Below are 20,691 nucleotides of genomic sequence, written 5' to 3'. Positions count from 1 at the left end.
GATACAGGAGGCATGGGCAACCATTCCTGAGCTCCTGAAGGCCATGGGACAGATAGGGACAACAGCAAGTCTCAGTGGCTGAGTCAGGTGACAATGAGGAGCCATGACTAAAAGTGAGAGCTCAGACTTGACAGGTGACTCCCTCATGCCCCATTTGGGGTACAGATTATTATGTTGCAGTCTGCAGCTTCCAGACACCGGCAGCGCTGTCAGGGTGAGAGCAAGTTCCTGCCTGACAAACTGGTGTCGAGTCAGACCAGACCAAAAGGTAAGAGAGTTGGCCTTTGTCACCTGACCATGCAGAGGAGGTCTCAGTACTGGCCTTTAAATACTCTGACAAACACATGAGACATCAGTGCCTCCAAATACTCAACATAGTGGAAACATTAGGCTGATACCATGCACAGTGGTGAACATGCTGTCTGAGAGAGCATGGAGCACTTCTGTGGGCTGTGCCTTCAGGACACTCACCTGTGGACTGGATGTCCCTGACCTGGGCTCGATGGCCAGTCCTAGGGTGACGCCACCCGCCAAGGCCTTCTTCAGGCTCTCCTTGACCTCGGTCAGCTCCAGCTCCAGGCTGACACGCTCCGCCTCCCTCTGCTTGCACTCTTCCTCCAGCCTCTTCAACTTGTCCTCCAGAGCTGCCTGGGTCTTCCTGCCTGAAATTCCGAGGACACATGGTCACCTCAGAGGGACCAACCTAGCTGAGTTCTGCTAGGCTTCCCCACAGTACTCCAGTCCAGCTGTTCCCTGCAGAACCCGGACCCTTTCCTATTAACCGGTTACTGTATGAGATTAGGGCCAGGGGTCAAACATAATCCTACACAGCCCAAGGGGCCTCATGACACTCACTTAAATTCTACCAGTTACTTGTGGACTATTGTGATGGTTTGAATACGCTTGGCCCAGGGAATGGCCCTATTTGAAGATGTAACTTTGTTAGAGGAAGTGTGTCCCTGTGGGGGTGGCTTTTTTTTTTTGCACATTTTTTATTAGATATTTTCTTTATATACATTTCAAATTTCAAGTGCTATCCTGAAAGTTCCCTATACCCTCCCTCCACCCTGCTCCCCTACCCACCCACTCCCGCTTCTTGGCCGTGGCATTCCCCTGTACTGGGGCATATAAAGTTTGCAAAACCAAGGGGCCTCTCTTCCCAGTGATGGCTGACTAGGCCATCTTCTGCTACATATGCAGCTAGAGACACGAGCTCTGGGGGTACTGGTTAGTTCATATTGTTGTTCTACCTATAGGGTTGCAGACCCCTTCAGCTCCTTGGGTGCTTTCTCTAGCTTCTCCATTGGGGGCCCTGTGTTCCATATTATACATGACTGTGAGCATCCACTTTTTTTGGTTTTTCGAGATAGGGTTTTTCTGTGTAGCCCTGGCTGTCCTGGAACTCACTTTGTAGACCAAGCTGGCCTCAAACTCAGAAATCCGCCTGCCTCTGCCTCCTGAGTGCTGGGATTAAAGGTGTGTGCCACCACGCCCAGCTGGGGGTGGGCTTTTAAGGCCCTTGTCCTAGCAGCCTGGAAGTCAGTCTTCTCTTGCTTGCCTTTTGAAGAAGATGTTAAACTCTCAACTCTTCCTGCACCATACCTGCCTGAGCACTGCTATGCTCCCACTTTGATGATAGTGGACTGAACCTGTTAGCCAGCCTCAATTAAATGTTGCCTTTATAAGAGTTGCCTTGGTCATGGTGTCTGTTCCCAGCAGTAAAAACCTAAGACAATTATTTATGCTGCCATGGTCACAAAACATTGCCCATATCTCTGCAGGCCTTGGCATATAGTTCTCCAAGATTTGGCAGTAAACTTGTCTCTTTGAAATTTGTTGTGATGACCAACATGGGCAGGAAATGCACAGAGATGGACAGAAAAGACAACTGAGTCAGGGAAGTGGGCAAACCAGAGGACACAGGAAGCCTGGCTCCCACAGATGCCTTTCTGCTTCTCTGTCCTGTGACTCGACACAGGCAGGTAGAAAAGCTGCCATTACACACCATGCTCCCTCCCTGTCATAGATCTGGCCACCCCTCTCAGGCAGCCTGTTATGGACACCTTGCCCAACCCACTCCCACAGATTATCCTAGTGGACCCATCTTCACCTCTCTTCTTGTTCTCTGTCCCCTAACTCACTTTCCTGAACAGCCACAATTCAGACAGAGTTCAGTTCTGGTTAACTATGATGGGCATATGCACCAGCCTCAGCCCACACTGAAGCCTTCTGGAAGCCAGTGACCCCTCTGGGCTCCCCCATCCACTGCATAGCCCCCCTTCTCCTCAGCTAGTAGAAGTTAAATACGAAAAGCCTTGCCCCAGTGGGGGCACTGGCCAGGACCAGAGGGAGGTGTTAGCTTCCATCCTGGATCAGGAAGTCTGGTAGGAGCAAGGCCTAGCCTGTGCCTGGGCACTTCCCGTCTCTAGGCACCGCTACCCCAACAGCTGTCCTTGCTCACTGCCCCTCTTTTGTGATCACTACCATAGACCTTTCCTCTGGTTCTCAAACCCAGGTACAGCCTTGCTCTCCCCAGGCCCGTCTGAGAATAGAGAGCTGCTTGACCTTGGCAGAGCTCTGAGAAAACGCCTCAGCTCCCTTGGCTGCTTCCTCCACAGAAGCCCCACTGAGTCACCTCAGGCAAGGAACAAAACCTACCAGCCTTGGCTGTCAGTACCTGAGACTGGAATTGCTGGAATCTCACTGTGCAGCTGGGGTCAGGGCACAGTCCCTGACTATGGTGGCATCACTGAATCAACCCTGTGCTACCCTGGGCTCCCCCTACAAGGCTAACACCCCAGGAGGCAAGGCTAAAAAGGCAGCCTTGGCCCATGGAGCTGAGGGTGAGCTGAATGGAATCTAGAACTCCAGCGGGCACAGGCACGTGGGCCATCAGGGCCAAGTCCCCCATACCTGCATTCACTTCGATGGCGGCCCTCAGGTCCTTCCTCTCTTTCCGCAGCTGTGCCAGCCTGTTCCGTAGGGCCTCTTTCCTCTTCAGCAGCTCTTCCTCTTTGGACTGTAACCGCTTGGCATCTGCTTCTACCCGGTTCTTCCCATATTTGTACTGCTCAGCATCTGAGCAAGGGAGCACAGGGTTAGCTCAACCAGAGGAGTCCGGGTGCCGATGCCTGTGAGCTGTCCCAGGCTAGTCCTAACAGCCTAGCAGGCTCGGAGCGGGAACTCTCGACTTGCCTCAACTCCTCTAATACTTTGATCTGCATGTTTACAGAGACAGAATACTGAGGAGTCCCTTCAGTGTTCCTCCCCATAAGGCGTCAGCCTTCAAATAATTGTCAATAAGGCTCAGAGTGGCGATTCTGGAACCTGGCAAGGCAGTGACCTGGATAGTTCTGTCAACCTGATACAATCTAGAACCATCTGGGAAGAGTGTCGTAAGGAGGAATTACCTAGAACAGCTTGGCGTGTCGCTATGTCCTTGAGGGAGTGTCTTGATTATTGCCCCCTGCATTTTGACACCCTGACTGTGGGTGGCACATATCACCAGGCCCTGGAATGTGTGCCAGGGCAGAGGACTGGCTGAGTGCTGGGCATCAGGGAGGTAACCATAGATTTCTTCTCTCCACTCTTGACTGTGGGTGAGAAGAGTCTGGCTGCTTTAAGCACCTGCCTTGACTTTCCCAGATTTCCCAGGTAACCTGTATCTGTAACCTGTATCTGTAACCTGTAACTGTAACCTGTAACTGTAACCTGTAACTGTAACCTGTAACTGTAACCTGTAACTGTAACCTGTATCTGTAACCTGTATCTGTAACCTGTATCTGTAACCTGTAACTGTAACCTGTAACTGTAACCTGTAACTGTAACCTGTAACTGTAACCTGTATCTGTAACCTGTATCTGTAACCTGTAACTCTAACCTGTAACTCTAACCTGTAACTCTAACCTGTAACTGTCAGCCAAAGAAACACTGTCTTGCCTACATTGCTTTTGTTGGAGTGTTTGTTACAGCAAAAGAAGTGAAGCTAGAACGGCAACCTGTTACTGTGGAAAACAACCTCTAGAGGGTCTGGAGGGATGGCTCCATGGCTAAGAGCACTGGCTGCTCTCCTAGAGAACCAGAATCCACGTCCCAGCACCCACGCCAGCTCACAACCACCTGTAACTCCAGTTCCAGGGCATCCCACACCCTCTTCTGCCCTCCTTGGTCACTAGGCATACCCATGGTGCACAGATATACATGTAAGCAAAACACACAGAAAAAAACAAAGCCTCCTAGGGTTCATGTAGTCCTCTCTATAAGCAACACCTCTCTTCACCCCATGTCTGTTCTTAGCCTACCCCTGGCCTGAGATTTTGGGGGAGGGGGAGCTTCTCCAGCAAACAAAATGACAGAAAGGCAGCACAAGTTGCTTGGAGACCCACTATTTAGAGGACAGTCTTGGAACCCCATAACCTAGAACGGATCTCTTCCTCAGTTTCTCCTCCTGTGAAATGGGGACAAGAGCAGGCTGTTCACAGGAGGCTGTAAAAATTCAATTAATATTTATAAAGCACTTAAAAGAACTACCCAAATGAGTCCTGTACAAGTAGCTGTTAAAATTTAATGACTGAACAGTGAATTCGTAAATAAGTAAATGCATTGTGGGAAATCCAGAGTCCTGGACACCAGCACATAGCGGTTCACACAGTATTGAACCCAGGCCCCACCCACAGTCTCTTCAGCCAGTGTGGGATGCCCTGGAACTGGATTATAGTTTCAGGTTGCAGTGTTATTGTGGGGAAGTCAAAGCAGGAACTCAGAGCAGTCAGATAGGAGTTTAGGAAAAACCTCCCTGGAAAAGATGGTGAGGTGCAGGAGATGCTCACATGACTGGCCAAGGCCTGCTGACCCCGAGGTTGCTTCTATCATCTCTATAGTCACTGTACACCCACCAGCTCTGAGGGTAGCTGGACCCTGCCTGCCAGTCTGTCGCTGCCTATGTGCATGTCTGTCTGTTTCAGAGTAGAAGCCATGGAGGGACAAGGACTGGTGTGTGTGTGTGTGTGTGTGTGTGTGTGTGTGTGTGTGCACTGCGCTGGTTGTACCATCTCTTCTTCAATAATGTGCCCTATTCATGGAGATGTGTGTTCTTCCCACATCCAGTCAGCACTCCTTCCCTCACCAAAAACACCTCCACAGAATGACATTGCCTGATCCTCAGCCCAAGAATTATCACCCTGTCCCGAGAAACCAAGGCACTCCCAGAAAATTCCATGCTAAACTGTGCAAACGCCACTGTCTAAACCAATATGTCCCCCAACAAACCTACAGACGGCAGCTTATAAATTTCCCCGTCATTTGGTCCCCATGCAATAAACTCTATACAACTGTAATGCGATCGGCTGAACTCTGCAGAAGCGAGGGATGCAATTATTTTTCTCTTTTGTTTCCATTAGATGTCACCAAAGTTAATAAAACATTCCCTACAGAAGGTCCCACCAGATACCAGGATAAATCATCCATAAAATAAAGCGAGCAGAGGGCCGTGAGAAACTCCAAGCTGACGGCGCCCGCGTGGGATTCAGATCTTGCTTAACAAGGCATTTTAAGCCGACGCATCCCTCTGGCTCCTGCACCTCCCTGAATGAACAACACTAAGAACAAGAGTGTGAGCACACCCAAGACATTGGGGAATGAAATTACAGAGAGAGAGGGCCAAGGGAAGTCGGTGACAATGAGGAGACCCAGCCTGATGGGCTCCTGACATGCTTATTTGAAATGCAGGTTTGAAAGCACAGGTGTAGACAAACTCCTCTTGAGAATTCACAGGTTCCCTGGGGCTGAAGCAGCCAAATGTCACAGAAGTCCCAAGGCTCATCCATGCTTTGACCATGGAAAAAGACAGCCTTTCTGTGCCCTTGTGCACTCAGACCCTAAAATGGATGCTAGTCCCATGTAGGTCTGAGGCCTTTTCTCTCCGTAGGAACGGAAGTTCCCAGGTGAAGTCTTATCCACGCTGTCACAGAAGGCGATCTGTTAACTGCATGGCTGCAGACTGGAAGGCTCAAGTAGGAATCCCAAGTAGCGGTGGCATGTCATGATTTGGCATGGACACTCGCTTGGCCCAGACTGATGGAGGAGCTCCAGGACCTGCAGAGCCCCAAGCAGTCCTTATGATGCCTGCTTTTCCAAGCTGGCATGCTCTCCTCACTGCATCCCCAGCAACAAGTGAGTACCCTGAATGATTAAGTCCCGTGGGCTGGCTGGCTGAGTGGTAGATCACCCAATGTACCTGGGCAGGGCAAATGCAAACTCAAGACATCAGCACACCCAGATCTCGCTGCTGTGATGGAGGGTGGCTGCTGAACTCTCAGGCAGGCTGTGTCTCTCTCTGCCTGCTCTGTATAGCTGGCTCTGCAGTCTGAAAGCCTGGCTCACGTCCTAGCTCAGTGGCTGGCCTGTGGTGAGACCTCTGGCTTTCCTGCACTACCTGGGGCTCATCCCTCATTTGCATAACAGGGTACACAGCATCTACACTGACTACACAGCTGCCAGAGACCAGCAGGAGTGGAAGGCGTTGGCTATGCACTGTGATCTGCATAGAAGTAGAAAGACCTCCTGTGCCCTAGAGCATTTGGGGGCTTTGGTTGAGGCGCCCAGCATCACCATCCCCACTGCATCAACCACAGCGGTTGACTACCTGCACATCTGACAGACGAAGGGGCTGTATTCACAGTTTACACGATTGGTCAATGGTGTTCTAGAGACACAAATAGAGTCTCCTGGACCAGTGCCTCATGGTTGAATGTCATCCCAGGAAGCCAGGCAACAGTTACAGAGGTTGGGCTAGAGATCCTGGCAGGTAAAGATGGGGGAGGGGGAGGAATGCATACTGTCCCACCTCCCAACCCAGCCCCAAGGCCGGCATCTTCTGCAGAAATGACTCAGTCAGCCTCAAGTCTACAAACTGCACCAAAGCGGAAAGAGGAGCCAGAGGGGAAACTCACTTGATGCTGTCCGTTTCACACCACCTGCAGTTTCCACCTTTTTTTGCTGACTGCTGGGAGCCTTCCCCTTTACAGGAACCCCATTAGATGACGCTGGCGGTTTTTTGTTCTTCAACTGTTGAAACACACAGAGAAAATGAAAAATAATCGAACAAAAGCACCCTGTTGCCCAAAGTTATTTCTTTTTAGTCTCTGACTCTTAAGTACAACCTGCTGGCATGGTCCCAGGACAAAGGAAACCAATTGGCTTTCTAGTCACTGTCACTGGACTTCCTTGTGGTCCCTTTGAGAGCTAGGATGCTTCCCAGCACTGAAGGCTGGGTACCCAGAGCTACCAGGAAGTCTGCAATGGGGGGGGGGGGATGCTGTGTTTCTACTGGGGTCTTAAGTGCTGATAAGAAAGCACCTCTGAGTGACCATGTACAGGCATGCAGCAATACCCTCTGAGAACCTGTGACCCTGTATTTCTAGAGCTAAGTCACTTTTCCATAAGAAGACTTTTCCTAGGGGAAAGGCGTGGTTCTGCAGGGAGGTTCTTGTCCTTAAATGAATGATATAATAATGAGATTCATAACCTCCTTCCAGATCAGATGGTTCTGAGGAAGGATGTAAGAGACACATATATAGAAATAGCATAGGGCTGGAGAGATGGCTCAGTGGTTAAGAGCACTGACTGCTCTTCCAGAGGTCCTGAGTTCAATTCCCAGCAACCACATGGTGGCTCACAACCATCTGTAATGGGATCTGATGCCCTCTACTGGTATGTCTGAAGACAGCTACAGTGTACTCACATACATAACATAAATAAATCTATAAAAAAGAGAAAAGAGATAGCATAAACATATACAATGTAAGCCTTCACCAGCTATAAGCTTTAAAAATATTCAGCAGTCCTCTGCTCACCCAACTTCTGCAAGCCACAGCTCCATATCCGGCAGGTGACACTGCATGATAGGCATTGAGCTCAACATAGAGGGAAACTTGACACCCAGGCCCTGTCAATCTCCTCCGTCCCCCTCCCACCGCCTGCCTCTCATGTTGGAGGTCCAGTGTAGAGCTGCATAAAGATCTAGCTGCAATTCTGGCTTGTCATTTAGGAGACCCTGAGCTAGCCCTTGGAAACTTTCTGAACCTCTGCTTGCTCACTTAAAAATATAAAGACTCTGGCACCTCCCACAGGGCTCTAAGTGGCACTGAACATCCATGCACAAGATGGCTTCCAGGTGCTCTCGGGATGTGTGTGCTCTCACAGCCGACAGGCTCCCAAAAGAATGGCCACACAAGGATGTGACATGCAAAGGCACTAGAATTCAGCCTGGGACCGTTTTCTATTTGAAACAGAGACTGGGGTAAGCAACAGTGAAAGCACCACCCCATGCATCACGTGATACCTGACCAGCAATGGGGCAACCCCAATGCACAGGTGGCAGGCTTACTAATAAGTTCACCAAAGACAACTACGCCACCAGCGAACAGATTGATACACGGGTAAGACACAATGGCTAGATCTGGGCAGGGATCCTTGGGAAACTGGTAGAGGCCAATGGTGCTCAAGCAGTCACTCAGCCGGGGGTCCACATCCCTCCCATTAGGAGTCAGACTCTCCTGGGGGTGGCATCTACATAACTCAAGCCTTCTGTGTCTGTTGTGACAAAACAATGTCTGGGGGTGTGATTGTGAGTCACTGCTACCCGGAGGCCTAGGACTTTAGCTGGTGTCTGCTATATTCTCAAAAATGCTCAAAGAGTATAGCAGAATGTAGAAAGCCTGGCCTCTTGCTCTCTGTTTTCAGAGTGTTCTTAAATGAGGCACCCAGGACTCCAGGAAGAGTATATAAATGAAGAGCATACATGGTTAAAAATTCATGGAGGGAGTTGATGTCGCCTCAGAAATGTTGGTGCATGCCAAAGAGTGGGCAAACAAGAGTTTGAACCTCAGGCCTATCTGCCACTCAGAATCAGACCCTTCCTGTCACACAGGTGCAGGGCACACGTCATCCTTTTCCTGACGACCCTCTGGCTGTCATCATGGTGCTGGTCATATTTACACACAGGAAGTAACCACTCCCTGGGGGCAGTCCTTGCTAACTTATACCCAAGGTAGAACATAGTAGAGAAACCTGGCATTCCAGAATTTTCTGGAAGTGACACGGCCTCTTTTTATAATCTCTGACATAATTCTCAAAATGTACTGGGGAAACTTGGAAGACAATCTGGGAGCCGGTCACACACGTTCCTCAGTGGCTAACTGTGAATTAGGCTATGGCTGATGACTATGTGACACTTTGGTGAGCACGTGGCCTCTGCAGGGCCACTGATGTCGGGGAGTTTGGGAACGTAGTCTGTACCTGGGAGTGCAGCCCGAGAGATGCCCTCCCCACAGAAGAGGTGTTAGTGACAGATGGGGAGCAGGGTGGGCTGCAGGAGGTGGGGGATTTGTAGTGGTTAGAGGACAGCCTGTCAGTGGGTGGCCGAGATGCCCTCCGGTCAGCAGGAGAGGAGCGAGCAAAGATTGTCGGCGATGGCAAGTTATCGTAGAGGCCCGCGTTATCATAAAGCACCTCTTCCACTGGGCCTCTGCTCACACAGCCAGGAAAGCCGCCATCCATGTCCCACTGCAACACACACAGCCTGTTTGTTAGTGGCCAGTGGAGAACAGAGATCAGCACAGCGAGATGTTAGCAGCACCCCACCCCCCAACACGCCTCATGACGTCGTGCGCACGCACGCGAATGCGCCTCAGCTGTGGGCAGCTTCGTTAAGAGTCCCTTTGCCTTTGGAGTCATAGGAAGTTTTCTCTGTGCTTAAATTGTTCCCAGAGTCATTGGATCATGATGTTTTCATTTTGTTTTTCAAAAGGAAGAGTGCCGAGCTGGCATTACCAGCTCTAGAGACCTGGGGTTTGAAAGTTCCCTAGTACATAGGAAGTGACATCAGGGCAGGGCCTGGAGCTCCGTGCTGCACAGGACGGTGTTTGAGATCATGGTCATGAGCCATTGTGCTCCGCACACACTGGCTGATTTATTACAGAGTCCGCTTGGCAATCAGGGGAAACTGAGGCAACAGCATCTCACACAACTAGGGAGAGGCAAAGCTGGCCAAAGTCAACATCATGGCCACACACTGCTCTCAGAGAGCCTCAGGCTCTGATAAAGGGACAGGACCAGAATAAAGAGCACCCCGGGCTGGTCCATGCTGCCCTGGGGGCCAGCAAAGTCACCGCCAAGGTCAGCACAATCTAAGTCCCTCACTTGAGCATCTGAAGAGAATGTCACAGCCCAAAGAGTGTGCTGATGGAGCCGGGCGTGGTGGTGCACGCCTTTAATCCCAGCACTCGGGAGGCAGAGGCAGGTGGATCTCTGAGTTCAAGGCCAGCCTGGTCTACAAAGTGAGTTCCAGGACAGCCAGGGCTATACAGAGAAACCCTATCTCGAAAAACCAAAAAAAAAAAAAAAAGACCATAAAAAAGAGTGTGCTGATGGAAGAAGCCAAAGCAACCCAGGATGCAGGGTGCCCCAGCCTTGCATGGGACAGTGGCACTGTGCTAGCAGATGACCTGAACAGAGAGTTAACCGCTCAAAGCCACGTCACAGGACCCAGGGATTCCAGAGCACAAGCATGGAAGTATAAAGAAACCCCACATAGCCAGTGCCAGATCCCTTTAGGCTTTAAAGGTCTTTGTAAATTGCCCTGCGATATAAAAAGAAATATTAATTCATAGATTCTGCCCATCTCAGCCTGTTCTTTATGCTCGCCTTGTGGCGCTCCCTCCTGCCAGACTATAATTACAGCTCTTTGTTATAAAAATAGGAAAGGCCTAAAACTCCCAGGGTGGGGGTGTCTCCTCTGCAGCCACATCAGTGTCTATTTTTGTGATGCTGGGGACAAATGAGCAGCCTAAAGCAACGTAGAGACGCCAGAACGAGGCGCTTCACGGTGACAGTCACACAGGTCCACAATGATCAGTACTTGACTCTCATTTTCCTAAAATAGCAAGGATGGAGTCACATGGAACACTTTGTAAACAGTGACAGAAATCCCACAGAAGTTTCTAGAACATGTGTGCAGAGCCCTTTCTTTAAAAAAAGAAAAGAAAAAGAAAGGGGACGCAGAATGAATTGAATTTTGGACACACTGAAGAAGAGGTCATAAAGCTTAGACTTTATGGAACCTGGAAATGAAGCCTCCAAAGTGAGGTCACGTGGTCGCAGAGGCCTGCACACAGGAAACAGGCTGAGGAAGCCTGAGCAGGGAAGCCCTGAGGACAGCAAAGGGCAGGACACAGGCACTATGTCTCAGCTCCCAAGGCCCAGAGCACACGTGGAAGGAGGATTCCTCAGTGTTGAGCTGTTTCTTTCCATGAAATAAACATGGAACCATGGGTGAGTCTGGGGAGAAGCACTGAGTGAACCTGAGCCAGCATGGTGTCTGGACTCTCCATGTGACAGGGACAAGTGGGCATGGGGTCCCCGCAGCATCGTTCATCTCATACTTGTGTGTGTGTGTGTGTGTGTGTGTGTGTGTGTGTACACGTGTGCATGTATGTGCATGCATGTGTGTGCGTGGTGCATGGATACGTGGGGGTGTCTGAGGCCACAGGCTGGGAGGGGCAGCTCACCCTTGAGGGAAGCCTACATGTTGGGGTACACAAACAGAACTGACCCAGTGCTGCTGGTATCTGCACAGTAAGGGGAGGCCATGCCCCACCTTGAAAATGATGCAATAGCCAGAATGGTATAGGTGGGGCTGGGGCTAGGGCCCACCATGACACAAAGGCAGGCTGAGAGTCCTGCTCACAACCCTCACCAGGCACAACCCCTCCCTAAGATCTGTCCACAGGACCAGTAAGGACGAAGTCTAAAACCTCACCTATGATGGAGGCACCCCTAAGAAGCACACTGGCTCCTCTCAGCACAAGGCTCCCAATGCACGCTGCCCCACACCTGCTCACTGCACAGGCATAGCCAGGAGCCAAGCGAGGGCACAGCAGGCAGCCACTGTGCGGCACTGCTTCCGGGTGATGGCGGCTGCAGCTGTGTTGGGTGAAACTAATCAGGGTCACTCACACTGCACTATATCTGACTTAGTCACGCTGTAAACTGCAATATTCTTCCAGCTCCATCTATTATTCTAATTTCATCCACTGTCCTCTAGCCAGCCTCTTGCGTACTGAGATGTAACTATTGATGATAGATGAGCTGTCTACGAGGGGTCACAAGACCTGATGCTCATGTCAGAGACCAAGGTTTGGGAGGAAAGTGGTTTAAAGTGGTTTAATTCCCCATCTCATTGGATAGAAAGTAGACACCCCAGGACAGACTCAACCAACCAAAACTGACCATTGGCTCTTGAAGGACACTCACCGAGCCGTTGACACAGGGGACGTCATCATAGTGTAGTGCTGTCCCACTGGGATGGGCGTAGCCGTTGGAGAGGCTCCCCAGGTATGGGCTAGTGGACACTGCCCGCCTGTTCATAAAGCTGAGAGAAAGAAACAAGACATGTCAGTTATCCAGCAAGGCCTCTCTGTACACTGATGCAACCAAAGGCTATGTCAGGCTCAGGGGCAGAACGCTTAGGCAGCGGCATCTTAAAGGGACTGGGGCCAATCCTCACCCAGAGCAAAGACAGGCCCCAGCATTGACTATGGATACCATGTATAGGGACATACAGCAGCACCTACAAGTGGAGGGAACTGGACAGCCACCATTGTTTTCCTATTTCATCATGGCGGGGAACGCTCAACACAGGGAGGGCACAGCAGTTCTTTCTGACAAGTGTGGGCCAGGTTTGTTCTGTCTGCAGTCTGGCCATTCCCAAAGGCAGGGGAGGGCATGGTCTACACCACTACCTGGCCATCTCTGGGATGTTTGCGGCTGTTCAGCAAGCACTCGTGGTCTCTGGCAGCCACACAGCGTACCTTCAGCTGGTCCTGGATCTGCTGCGAACACTGTGAGTACCCAGGCTAGGGCTTCAGAAGCCCATGCTGCCGGGATACGCGAGATACATGATTGGGTTCCTGTTCTTGGCCAGAGCCCCTACATCCTTGGAATTCCCTAATGGTAACAAGCCACCTCCGCCCATCATAACGAGCGGCCGTCCGTCCTGGTAAGCCACAAGGATTTGGGGATAGAGGTGCCGGTGGCCGAGGAGACAGCCCTATGATCACAGTCTGGGACTTTCCACTACGATATGACAGGGCGGAAGAGCTTCTGCAATGAAGACAGCAGGAAGGAGATTCGCCCAGGGAAGGCACTATACACAGAAGGGTGCACCCAGAGAGAAGATGTACCCAGGAAAGGTGTTCACTCTGGGAGCGCACTGTACTCAGGGAAAGCATTGTACCCAGGAAAGCCTCTGTACTCCAAGAAGGCGTGTACCCAAGGAAGGTGCTAGATCCAGGGAGAGGGCGCTGTACCCAGGGAAGAAGAGGAAGCCCTGGTCTTCCATAACTCACGCACTGCCCCTCCTACCCAAGAGCTCCACACTGGTGGATTCCTAACACACCAATGACCTAGCAAATGAACCACTTCCTGAGGTCTAGGGAGGTCCATGGGGTTGAGAGAACCTCAGGTTAACATCTGTTCTGTAATTGAGCATGGGTGACAAGCTGCATTTGTGAATGACATCTGAAGGGGACAGAGCTTTTGATCTTCAGGACAGGGTCAAAGCAGTGGCTCCCTGCTGGAGTCCACAGAGAACGAGGGTGTCACCTGCTGTGAGAAGACCCAGACCTGGTGGCCACAAGGGCAGAACAAGAGTCTGCACCTCAGAAAGGGGCAGTTTGCCTCTCTTCTCTGCCCTTGCTTCTCAGAGACTCAGAGCACACCAGCCTGATGCATATCACTACCTCACTACCCAGAGGAAGCTTCCAACGTCACCAAAACAATGAAGCAAAACACTGTCCAGGGCAGGCCACCTGAAGCAGACTCCAGCTCTGCCCCTGGCTCGTCCGGCTTCCTCCTTCCTTGCCTGCATGGGGTCAGGAAGGTGCTGGAGCTCTTCAGCCCCTTCTGCTTTTCACTCTGCCCACTCAGAGCATGGCTCCTCCCAACAGTGTGCCCCGGGGAGGTGGGATGAGGGTGCCCTTCCTTGCCGTCAAGAATCCCCTTCCCTCCGCAATGCTGACTTTCATTTGTGTCCCAACCTAGCCTATTCTGTCCCTGCTCCTTGCCTGCCTCTCCTCACTAGAACACAAGCTTCTGGGTGTACTGTCACCCCAATTTCCAGAGCACGAGGAGAGATGAGCTGGCCTCTTAGGAAGCTGGGCTTGTTTCGGGACAACTGTAAAACCCCAGGAAGAAATAAGCAAGATAGCATTTGCTCCTAACTAGGGAAACTAAAATCACAGAAACTTAACCAACAAATGTATTTCCCCCAAAATCGTTTCTCTGGGGAAAGTAGCTTAGGGCAACACGGCCACTCCTGTGGCTCTGCACACCCTAATGGCCACACTCTCTCACAGTGCATTGCTGCCCCCTGCTGGAAGAAGCTGGAAAGCATGGCTCCCCCAACCCTTTCTGCAGATACAGCATCTTACACTTCCTAGCTTATGAACATTGATTTAATTATTCTATGCTTAGTCTTTAGCAAATCAAGTGTAGGGAAGTTAAATGGACAGGAAGGAGGAAATTCAAGAAGAAGATATTCACTAGCCACTTAGGAGTTCCTGCGTGTTTCACATGCGCATTCAAGGCATTGACTGAATGTCTCAGTTGAGGACAGTCCGGGAACAGTTGTGAATGAGACGTGATACATGGAAGAATGGCAGGATACCAAGTGTGCCTTCACCTGCCGGCACTGAGCACGGCTACTGCTGACCGCTCAGTGTGGCACGTGTGTGCACAGAACTCTTTCTCCTCCACATCGCAGGAACTACAACTTGCTCTGCAGCGTCAGGTTCTGGCAACCTGTCCAGTACTCACACTTATGCACAGATATCAGGAAGATCAAAGACAGTCAGCAGAGCCCGGGTCTCTAACTGGGCATATTTCTGATTCCGTCATTGGAGATGTTTGAAGGATTTGAGAATCATGACACACACACATCCTTGTTGGCAGAGGCCTTCTCCACTGGCCAGAATATTCCAACGTTTGAGGGCGGGGCACAGGCCAACTCACATGAAGCCAAGAATAATAAGCAGGGGCTTCCCACTCCCTTCTGGCACTTTTTCCAAAGTGACTTTCAGCCAAGTGTGTAAGTACAAATGAGTCTGACTCTAAAACATAAGGCCATCCCAGGGAATGCTATATGCAAATGCAGGGACCTGCAGATGGTGGCTGGAAGGTGGCTCTCCCCACCCTGTCCCGCTCCAGTCAGTCAAAAGCATATTACCACCACCATGCTCTGCTGGGCCTACAGTGGGCAACACTTGGGAGAGCTTCAGGGGATGATGTCCTTCTGTCACATGACCCATGGCCTTTGGTCAGCCTCGGTGTCCAGCACCATTTACACCCCAGCATGCCCATCTCCCAGGACAATCCCACAAGATGTTTTTTTCTCTGTTTCTTGTCCCTTTTCAATACCTTATTTTTCTCTTCCCTTCAGTCAGACACAATTGCTGATAATTCTTATAATCATTTGGCAAAGATTCACCACACAGATGCCAAGTTATAAAAAGCGAAAAATTAACTAAATCCTGGGCTATCTATCGCTGGCAAGCCACCATATTTTGAAGGCCGTTTCCTTGTTCAGTCTCCTCTCTATTAAGTTTTACGGGAATGTTTGGCTAGAAAACTAAAACATGAAAATTAACTTTATTGCTAGCTGACATCCCTAAAAAGATTTTAATGAGGTAAAAAAAAAAAATTCCTAGGCTAAGTTTATGGCATGTGCCTTTTTAATGAAGAGTGTTCGTTTCGATACAGTGACTTGCATTCCTTTCTCCAAGATGTGACCACCCTACATTTGGTTTAAATTAAAATTCTGGTCAGTTATAAAGGAAAAACTGAGCCGTGTGCGGAGGCAAATACTTTTTCACTGAGGGCTTCTCCTAAATGTGGTAATGTTTGCTAGTTAGAGTTAACATTCTGTGAGTTTTGTTTTGAGGATTTTAGTAATTTCCACATAAGTACAGCTAACAGCTTAATCTATCAGGCTGTGGAGACATCACAGGATGGAGTTGCCCGCTCGAGTGCCTGCCTTGACATCCATGGTCAACTGTGAGGTGAGACTCCAGGCTGAAACAAACCCCTTCCTTCTAAAGCCGCGTTTGGACATGTTTTATCATAGAAACCCTGAGATAGTTCTACATCCCAGTTTTTTAAAACTGGCTTATTTGTGTTCCTGGCGTTCAGATTTCTTTTAGATCTATGCATACTCTAATATGCCTTTTGTCAAATGTTTAATTGATAAAGTTTCCCCCCCCCCATTCTGTAGGCTGCTACTTTGATGGAGTCCTTTGCCATACAGAATCTTTCTCATTTAAAATATCTACAGGAGTTAAGTAGCTTTCGAGGGACTGGGGGTGGGGGAAGGAACTATCCCCAAAAGGGGGGGGGGACAGGATATAGAGCTATAAAGTGGCACTAGAAAAAAAGAATTAAACAGGGAGGGGGAAGGGAGGGGGAAAGGAGGGAATATGGGAGAGATTATTAACACTAAAGCCTTTTGAAAAGCCACATGGAAACCTACTACCATAGAAGGTCCCTGAACTATAAAAGGAATTTAAATGGAGACACCATAGAGAGACAATGCACCAACTACACATTTTATGCCACCAAGTAAAACCCCCATTTGCAGGAATGGGTCACATCTTACTGAGTCATTGGCCAATGGGGTCCCATAGCCACCCCAATGTTAGAGGCTATTGTCAATGTTATCGGTTCCCTCCACAACCCAATGGTAAGACACTATTGCTGAAGATACCACTGACTTAGCCCATCAAAGCCAGAGAAACAGAACTGGTGCCCAACAAGAATTTTTACTGCCACTGACTAGTGTCTGTAGTGCTGGGAGGTACTATACACTACAGGAGGAGAAAAATTAACCATTAATATAACCCCGTTACAAACCCTATGACCCACAATAGCAATTATGCTATATAGTATAATATATGATTATATATTATGCAAAGACATAACAGTGCAATAGTGGCACAAATGTTATGGTCGAAGCCAGCCATTCTTTGCCTGACACTAAGGCACACTCCAAGAGATGGGACTCATACCTAACACTGCTAATGTGGCTAAAAACCTGAGACTAAATAGGCAGTAGGGGGAGACCTACTACTATTATTCTGATAAAGAAACATAGCAGTAAAATGATTCCTAATGACATAGTGCTGTTCTCAAAGACCAGAGCATTGCTCAACCCTCGTCAGAGAGGCCGCTTCTTACAGTAGATGATAATGAGCACAGATCTACAACCACATATGTAAGGAACAAGAGACTTTGGAGACTCAATCCTAGCCCCTCCCCTCAAGGTTCAGGGATCTATGAGGGAAAGGAGGCAGAAAGATTACAGGAGCCAGAAGTGGTAGGTGACTCCAAGGAAAGAGTGTATTCCAGACACAACAGAATGGATACACATATGAACTCGCAGAGACTGTGTCAGCCCGCACAAGATCTGCACACGTTGCCAGTGACAAGATCCCAGTACTGAGAGGGGGAAATAGACACAAAGTCCCACCACAAACCAAGAAGCTATTTGTGCCAGGCATAGTGGTGCATACCTCTGATTTCAGCACTCGGGAGAGAGAGGCAGTTGGATCTCTGTGAGTTTGAGACCAACCTGGTCTACATAGTGAGTTCTAGGGCAGCCAAAGATATATAGACTCTGTTTCAATCTCCATCTTCCCAAAAGAAGCTATTTGCAACTAATACCTGTTAGAAAGGGCAGCGTCCACTTTCTCCAGGGGAGAGTCAGCAGGTACATCAGCCACAGTCTGGGCCTCGCCCTATGCCCAGGAGTGGCTGCCAACACAAACGGATCTTAGGCTTTTTCATGTGTGCTTTTTGTTGTTGTTATTGTTATTGTTGTTGTTATGGTTTTGTGTTTTTTGTCTTTTGGGGGTTTATTTTCTTAGTTAAAAAATTATGTTGAGGTGGGGGAGGATCTGGGAAGAGTTGGGGGAGAGGAAAGGATACAATAAAAATATATTGCATAAAAATATTTTTTTAGTATTTTTTTAAAGGGGGGGCAGATACAGGGAGTGACCTAAGTGTCTGGGTGCATGCTGGCATGTCACAGCTGGGCCCAGGATGTACTGTTCAGACTTCCTAGTATCAGGGACTCGTGTCTGGCCCCAGCTCTTCCATGAAGAGTTCCTGCCCACTACCTACTGAATTTATAGAAAATGTGAGAAATGTACTCATTTAAAAACAATAATCACGAGTCTATCATATTTCATCACAGTTAATGCATACTTGTGTGTGCCTGTATTTGAGAAGCCTTCCCAACATAAATAAAAAAGGTGCCACTGATTTTTCTGGTGGTGAACATCTCTCTGAGATTGGTAACTGGGTTCCTACTTCTGCTTCTGCACCCAGCGGTCACGCTGTGCTACCTGGGTGACATATGCGGGGAAATGCAGTCTACAGGGATGTGAAGCTGAGAGGGAGGGGCACATACCCACAGCCTCCCAGGTGGCCGCAAACAGTCTTAAGAAGTAACAGTCCCCTAGTTAGACTCTCTGACACGGAGGCCACAGGCTGACACTGCCCTGGGAACGGGCCTCCACCTGTCACCGTCACCACTGTGTATACCAGTGATTCCACTGTGTGATTCTGCCACTCTATCATCAGTAGGAAGCCATTGAGTGCACGGTGCTGGTACAAATGTGGAATCCACCTTCTGAGTAACCCTCCCTTCACTGGCTCAGAATTTGCTAATTGCTAGGGGCAGTGGGTCCATTCAAAGGTAATGTGTGTCTGGAAGGCCCAAAGACTATCAGTTACCCTATTTCCTTGAGACGTGGTCTCATGTATTCCACGATAGTCTTGAACTCACCATGTAGCCAAAGATGAACTTGAACTTCAGCTCTTCCTACCTCCACTTCCCATATGCTCAAATTAGAGATGTGCACCAGTTTATCTGGTGCTCGGGACTGAACTCAGGGCCTTGGGCATGCTTAGGCAACTACCATACTGACTAAACTACATCCCTAGCCCATTGGTTCTCTTTCAAGGTAAGCACTAGGCTGTTGGGAATGTCCACCAGGTGCACTGGAACTCTTCCTTGTGCCTGACACGTGGCTCTGCACCCCTGGGTCATGTGGGGCTCACTGTGGCACACTGTGGCCACTGGAGTTCTCTAGCCCAAGGCCACCCCAAATATAGTCAACATGCCCTACTTCCATTGTGTGTAAAGGGAAACTCCGGAGACACAGGGCTGTGCAGAGGCCTGTTCACCACCACAGCCCGGACAGCAGTCTGTCAAAGCGGTGAGAAAGGAGAACACATCTCAGGTGACCATGGAGAGAACTTTCACCTTAGAGCACAGCTGGCGATGCTGAATGTCCACATGGGCTGTGGACCCCACGGGATCTGCTGCTACAAACCCCTCATGATTACTGGGCTCCTGGAAGTGTCCTGGCTCAAAAATATGCTTTTGCCCAAAGTAGAATTATTTGTCACAACTTAAATTTAGAAAGTGCTGCCCTGACCGCTTTTGCAATCTTGGGCCTTGTTTCAGCAGCATTCAGAATCTTCTCTGCTTTCTAGAAGACGCCTGTCACCAGTGGGTGGGAGACCACAGCTGCCCACGGGACAAAATCAGGACTACCCACTCATTGGTGTAAATAAAACTGCCATGATCCCTTATAGTCTCTGGCTGCAAGGGCAGAGCTAGGCAGATGTCGCAGGAGTCCTGGGGTCCATGAAGCCATCTTCAGACAAGTTAGCCAAGGCCACTCTAGCAGAAATTCCAGAGGGCTGAAATGACCAACATCAGGGTCATCAGGACCAGCACCCCACCAAGGAAAAGTCCCTGGGTGAGCTTCTGGTCTGCGTGGTCACTGAGCACCTACTGTCAAACAGAACAAGAGGAATGTGACCGAGTTCAGGCCTGCCGCAGGCCGTGCGTGAGTCTTACCAGAAGGTCTGTTTCGCCGTCTGGATGACATTTGCTGACATCTCCACATCGATGTAGTCGTAGTGCAGCGCTCCTGGGTCCGTGGAGGACCCCGTCTCAGCCAGCAAGATGCCAATCCACCTGCCCATGTCTTCAGACGATGATGCCTGTCACGGGGAAGAGAGACAGAGATGCGTGACGGGAAGGGAAAGAGAACACAGAGTACCTGGGAGAGAGTGCCAGAAAAGAGATTCATAAGAGTAATTACATCGGAGCCACAGCAAGTTACAAAGTGTGCTGGCTGCCTGGCCTGGAGACCATGCAGGTGGGCGCTCTACCCCATGACTCCCAGAGGTCCTAGCCCAGCCTGTGCTGCAGCGGGTGTGGTATGTGGCGGCAAGCTTGCTTCTCTTATCTGGATACTATTGAAGACAGCTTATCTTCAAGTCCACTGCATCTTTGCAGGTGTGACACTTTTCTGTAGTTTTGACTAGCTCTGTGTTTACTGTTTTAAAGACATCTGTAGGTGCCAGACCTTATAGCTTCTTTAAAGTTTTTTTTCCATACTACCTTTAAAATTATCCTTATTAAAATTTTAATCCATCCTTGTTAAGTGTTTTTGTAGGCAGGTAACAGCCCAAGAGAAAAAAAAATAGACTTGGCTGCTTGCTGTCGGATCAGTGAGAGCTAGGGTAGATACAGCATCCCAGAACTGGATGAGATATGCATTT

General features: G+C 49.6%; 1 protein-coding gene across 4 annotated transcripts in view; it reads right to left on the bottom strand.

Moving 5' to 3' along the window:
- Positions 1 to 20,691, bottom strand: part of Afap1 (actin filament associated protein 1) — a 110,605-nt gene that overhangs the window by 7,305 nt on the left and 82,609 nt on the right. For 2 of the 4 annotated variants that reach the window (XM_030254799.1, XM_006504098.3), the window contains 6 exons: positions 19,982 to 20,127; positions 12,313 to 12,430; positions 9,298 to 9,564; positions 6,951 to 7,065; positions 2,914 to 3,078; positions 472 to 662 (listed from right to left, as the gene is read on the bottom strand). In XM_030254799.1, the coding sequence (XP_030110659.1) occupies positions 472 to 662; positions 2,914 to 3,078; positions 6,951 to 7,065; positions 9,298 to 9,564; positions 12,313 to 12,430; positions 19,982 to 20,127 (1,002 nt within the window). The remainder of the gene's footprint in view (positions 1 to 471; positions 663 to 2,913; positions 3,079 to 6,950; positions 7,066 to 9,297; positions 9,565 to 12,312; positions 12,431 to 19,981; positions 20,128 to 20,691) is intronic. The other 2 variants (NM_027373.2, XM_030254800.1) reach the window with 1 other exon arrangement.

The sequence above is a fragment of the Mus musculus genome, chromosome 5 (genome assembly GCF_000001635.26).
Source record: "Mus musculus strain C57BL/6J chromosome 5, GRCm38.p6 C57BL/6J".
Lineage (NCBI taxonomy): Eukaryota > Metazoa > Chordata > Mammalia > Rodentia > Muridae > Mus > Mus musculus.
The sequence above is the reverse complement of the archived record's forward strand: the minus strand, read 5'-3'. Positions and strand labels throughout refer to the sequence as shown.